At 33.2% G+C, this 5,221-nt stretch overlaps 1 protein-coding gene across 2 annotated transcripts in view; it reads left to right on the plus strand.

Annotated features, from left to right (window-relative positions):
• Positions 1-2,896, plus strand: part of PRMT9 (protein arginine methyltransferase 9) — a 46,419-nt gene extending 43,523 nt beyond the window's left edge. Inside the window, exons 10-11 of one of the 2 annotated variants that reach the window (XM_081303921.1) lie at positions 723-845; positions 1,156-2,896. In XM_081303921.1, the coding sequence (XP_081160047.1) occupies positions 723-845; positions 1,156-1,371 (339 nt within the window). In that variant the 3' untranslated portion in view covers positions 1,372-2,896. The remainder of the gene's footprint in view (positions 1-722; positions 846-1,155) is intronic. The other variant, XM_081303920.1, reaches the window with a different exon arrangement.
• The last annotated feature ends 2,325 nt before the right edge of the window (positions 2,897-5,221 follow it).

The raw sequence follows: 5,221 nt of genomic DNA on the forward strand, positions 1-5,221 counted from the left end.
CTGTTTCACCGTGAAGGACTTTTATAGAAAGGAAAGCAGGAGTTTCCTTTATGTTCAAATGAGGAAGAGATTAAAAATTATTAATAGGAGGATTTCATTGCAATCACATTGATTAAAATAATAGCAGTGATTTTCACTTTGTACATTTGGAACATCAGAGTACTTTCAGAACTGAAACCTGGGTGTCTACTTTTGATTGGTGTTGGTGTGGATTGTGGCCTGAGCAATCAAACCTATGTAAAAGGTCCCCAGGTGACTTCAATTTGCTGCCAAAGTTGAGAACCACTGCCTTTTAGGAGTAAACATACTTTTCCAAATGAAATCTATTTGGTTGAATTTGGCATATTTTTGTCAAACAACCTTTTTTTAAAACAACTTAATACTCAGTGTTGTACTATTTTGCTTCTTTAGTTCGTAAACAAACTTGAGGTTTACAATTTGTTGGAGCTGTTTGACTCAAGTAAGTTGAATTTGCATTCATGAAAGTGAGAAATGTACAGGTAACTGAAGCCTTAGCCAAGTATTTAACCTGATTAAACTTTGGTTCATTTTTCCTGAAAAACTGGAATAGTGAAAGTCCTTGTGACTTAGGATGCTAAAAGAAATGAGGTAATAGATGTAAAAAGCATCATCTGTCACACTGAGCCAGTACAGATCAAATACTTGGTGAGCCCAGACCATAAAAAGAATGAGTAAAAGTGAAAACTTTACATTTTCTATAGGTGCCTATCCGTGTATTTTTGGACCTGTCTTCATTGCCCTGTATACCTTTAAGCAAGCCAGTGGAACTCTTAAGACTAGATTTAATGACTCCGTATTTGAACACCTCCAACAGAGAAGTGAAGGTAAGGACAACACACAAAATGATAACTCTTGTTATGGTCCGAATAATTAGCTTAGATAATACTGTATATACATATCTTTAGCCACTTTGAAGATTTAAATCTTCTTTTCTAAACAATATACAGAAATGGATTTGAGTATTAGTGAATAAAACAGGTTAATATTAATTTGAATTGGGTGGTTAAATATATTTTAGAAATGTATTTTTAAATTTTTATATTCAAAATTGACTATAAAGAGAAAGAAGATTTACTAATTAAAGTCTATTTCATTTATCCGAATGAAATTTTCTTGATTTCTTAATTCCCAAAGGTACACATTTGTAAATCTGGACAAGTGACTGCTATTCCGTTTTGGTACCATATGTACCTTGATGAAGAGATTCGGTTGGATACTTCAAGTGAAGCCTCCCACTGGAAACAGGCCGCAGTTGTGTTAGATACTCCCATCCAGGTTGAAATGGGAGAGGAACTTGTTCTTAGTGTTGAGCACCACAAAAGCAATGTCAGCATCACAGTGAAACAATGAGGAGCAGTTTTCTAATGAAAACTGTTAGAGTATCAGCTGCAAAGTTCTTGTCTGAATTAGTGGGATTGTAATCATAAAATGGGTACATAAAATTTAATTCCTTGTAATTTAAAAATATAACATTAATAAAGTACATTTAAAAGATCATAAAAATAGCATTATTTTAGAAATATTATTGCAGACTTGCTTTCAGGAAAAGAACAAATCATTAGTTTTTAAATTTTTAGGTACTTTGGTTTTACTTGACTCTGTATGGATTTCTTTTTGTGTGTGTGGTACTGGGGTTGAACCCAAAGGCACTTTGATTTGTATGCTCAAAACAAATATACTTCTTCCCATTCTTAAGACTTTTGAAATGGGGAGATTATTATCATGCCTTTTACGTGCTATGTTCTTTATAAGAAAGGCACAAAGATGATTCTTTGTTAAGAAAAAAAAAACTATCATTGTTATACCACCCATTTTTTTTTTAAGTTAAATTTTAAAAAAAGTTAAATTTTATTTTGTGTATTTAAGATACACAACAGATTTTAGGACACAGAAATAAAGAGTTACAGTGAAGTAAATTAACATACATTGTTTTCAGTTACCTAGTTTTTGTTTTATTTTTGTAGCAAGAGCAGCTAAGACCTCATACTGCGGGATTTATTACCTGCTGTCCTCATGTTGTACATTAGATTACTAGACTTATTCATTCTATATATCTGTTCTGTGCCTTCCATCGTTTGATTCTGTATCTCTGTATAATTGAATTTTCTTTTTTTTCTCTTTAATTTTTTTTTCAGTTGTCAGTGGACCTTTATTTTATTTATTTATATGTGGTGCTGAGAATTGAACCCAGAGCCTCACACATGGGAGGCAAGTGCTCTACCACTGAGCCACAACCCCAGTCCCTGTATATTTGAATTTTCAAATGGCAAGATCTTATTCTTCTCAAGGGCTGAATAGAACTCATCTATAATTCTACTAGTTTCTTTATCTATTCATGGTTCACAGGCAATTAGGTTGTTTCCATCACTTGGCTATTGTGAATACTGCTGTGATTGTTGAACATGGAATTGCAGGTATCTTTATGATGGTGATTTTATTTTCTTTGGGTGTATGCCTAGAAGAGGGATTGCTGGGTCACATAGTGGTTTTATTTTAAATTTCTTTAGCAACTTCCATACTGTTTTCCGTAATGGCTATACGGCTATATTGATTCCCACCAACAGTGTACAACTCCCTGTTCTCCATAACCTTGTCAGCATGGTATCTTTTGACCTTTTGAGAACAGCCACCCTAATAAGTAACAGGTAAGTGTTGGTATCTCAGTGGTTTTAAATTGCATTTCCTTAATTATATGGAGAACCTTCTCACATACCTGCTGCCTATTTTCATGTCGTCTTTGTAGACATGTCTATTCAGATCTTTTGCCCATTTTTGATAAGGTTTTTCTACCATTGAGTTGACATTTTAGATGTTAACCCCTATTGGATGTATTCTTTTTTTTTTTTTAAAGACAGAGTGAGAGAGGAGAGAGAGAATTTTTAATATTTATTTTTTAGTTCTCGGCAGACACAACATCTTTGTTGGTATGTGGTGCTGAGGATCGAACCCGGGCCGCACGCATGCCAGGTGAGCAGCGCTACCGCTTGAGCCACATCCCCAGCCCCTTGGATGTATTCTTTGCAAATATTTTTTCCCAGTCTGTAGGTTGCCACATTTTATTTCCTTTGCTATGCATTTTTTTAGCTTGATGTACAGTTGTTGTCCCTCGGTAGGGGAAGGTTCCAGGACCACCCCCGCAAACAGGAATATGCGAATACTCAAGTCCCTTATGTCAAATGGTATAGTATTTGTATATTACCTGCATATATCCTTCCTTAAATTTTAAATCATCTCTAGTTATAATACCTAATACAGTGAAGTATTATTTAGTCCTTACACATAAATACTGTATATACTGAAAATACTAGTTAGTCGTTACACCATTTTGTTCAGGGAATAATGGCAAATAAATGTTCAATATAGATTTGTAGATGTGGAATATGTGAATTGAAGGGTCTGTTGTTCTATTTACTTATTTTTGCTTTTGGCACCTAATCGTTCCGTATGATATCCAAAGTCATTGAGCTGTCGTCTTTGTTCTTTTTTATACAAATTTTATACTAATTTTACATTTAGATTTCCTATACATTTTGATTTTTGTGTCTGGTATAGGAAAGGTTCCTATTTCATCCTTTTTTATGTGGAAATTCAGTTTTCTCAGCACAATTTATTGACTGTCCTTTTTCCACTGTGTCAACTTGATGCCCTTGTCAAAAATTATTTATGGTCTCTCTATTCTGTTTCACTCATCTGTGAGTCCATTTTTATGCCAGTCCCATACTGTTTTATTATAGCTTTGTAATAAACACATATTTATTGTAACAAATTTTATATATAATAGCTTTGTAATATATATATAAATTTTCAGATTGGTTTTCATGTTGCTGCTTAGGCTGGTCTTGAACTCCTGGGCTCAGGTGATCCTCCTGCCTTAGCATCCGGAGTTCAGCTGAGACTATAGTCATGAGCCTCTGCACCTGGCTTGTAGCAATTTTAAGTCAGGAAATGTAATGTAATGCCTCCAACCTTTTCTTACTTGGAATTGTTTTGGCTCTTTGGGGTCTTTTTGTGTTTCAATGTTAAAGTCTTTTTTTTTTTTCTTTAAAGAAGGCTATTGGGATTTTGATAGGAATGGCATTATATAGGGTATCTTTCCATTCGTTTGCATCTTCAGTTTGTTTCATCAGTGTAAGACAGTTTTTTAGATCCCTGGTTAATTTACCTCTAAGTATTTTATTTATTTATTTATTTTCAATGTTTTTATTTTTTAAACATATTCTTTTCTTTTTAAATTTATTTATTTTTTATGTGGTGCTGAGGATCGAACCCAGTGCCTTGCGCACGCCAGGCAAGTGCGCTACCACTTGAGCCACATCCCCAGCCCCTAAGTATTTTATTTTTGATGCTGTCATAAATGGGATTATTTTTCTTGATTTTTCAGTTAGGTCATTATTTGTGTATAAAAATGTTACTGATTTTTGTGTCTTACTTCATTTATTAGTTCAAATACTATTTTGTGGAATCTTTGAGGTTTTTAATATATAACTTTCTTTCATTAGAAATGTTTAATTCATAATATTGAACAAAATGAAGTCTTTGTATCTGAATTACTATTGTGAAACATACATATATGTGTATGTGTATAAGTATATAAATCAAAGGTTTTGAGAAACAACTCATCTTTGATATTTGCAACATACTACCATGTCACTTTTCTCTTACAGTATAGTGTTAAACATGATCCAATTTTAGTTTTGACTAGCAATTAGAGAAACTGCCTATTATGTAAAAAATTTCTCCCAAATGACACAAGTCTTTTAACTATGGTTTAATGAATAATCAAGACCACTCAGCCAAATTTACATTTGTTGCCATTTTTAATAGCACTGAGGAAAAATTTGTTTCATTTTTTTGCTCTGTGCCTCTAATCAAAACATTTTTGTTAAAGCATTAGGTTTAAAGAACGAGACGTAAAAAGTTGCAGAAAATAAATGATAAACTCTTCTTTATTGAAAGACATTCAGTTGGGAAGTAGAGAAATAATTGTTAGGTAAGCTTATATGGCACATGATCATGATTAAGTTCCACTAATTCATATTTCTGAATTTATGCTTTCTGTCCAGAGCATTATATTCATGCAGCAGTAGTAGGAAGCACTGATTTTTAAATTTTCCTCATTTAGGTCCATCCTCTTGATAATGCAGTGTAACATCAGGAGCATTTTAGCTGTAGTCATTTTCTACCATTTGAGTATGTGATG

Source organism: Spermophilus citellus, assembly GCF_964194105.1.
Source record: "Spermophilus citellus genome assembly, chromosome: 8".
In the NCBI taxonomy this organism is placed as follows: domain Eukaryota; kingdom Metazoa; phylum Chordata; class Mammalia; order Rodentia; family Sciuridae; genus Spermophilus; species Spermophilus citellus.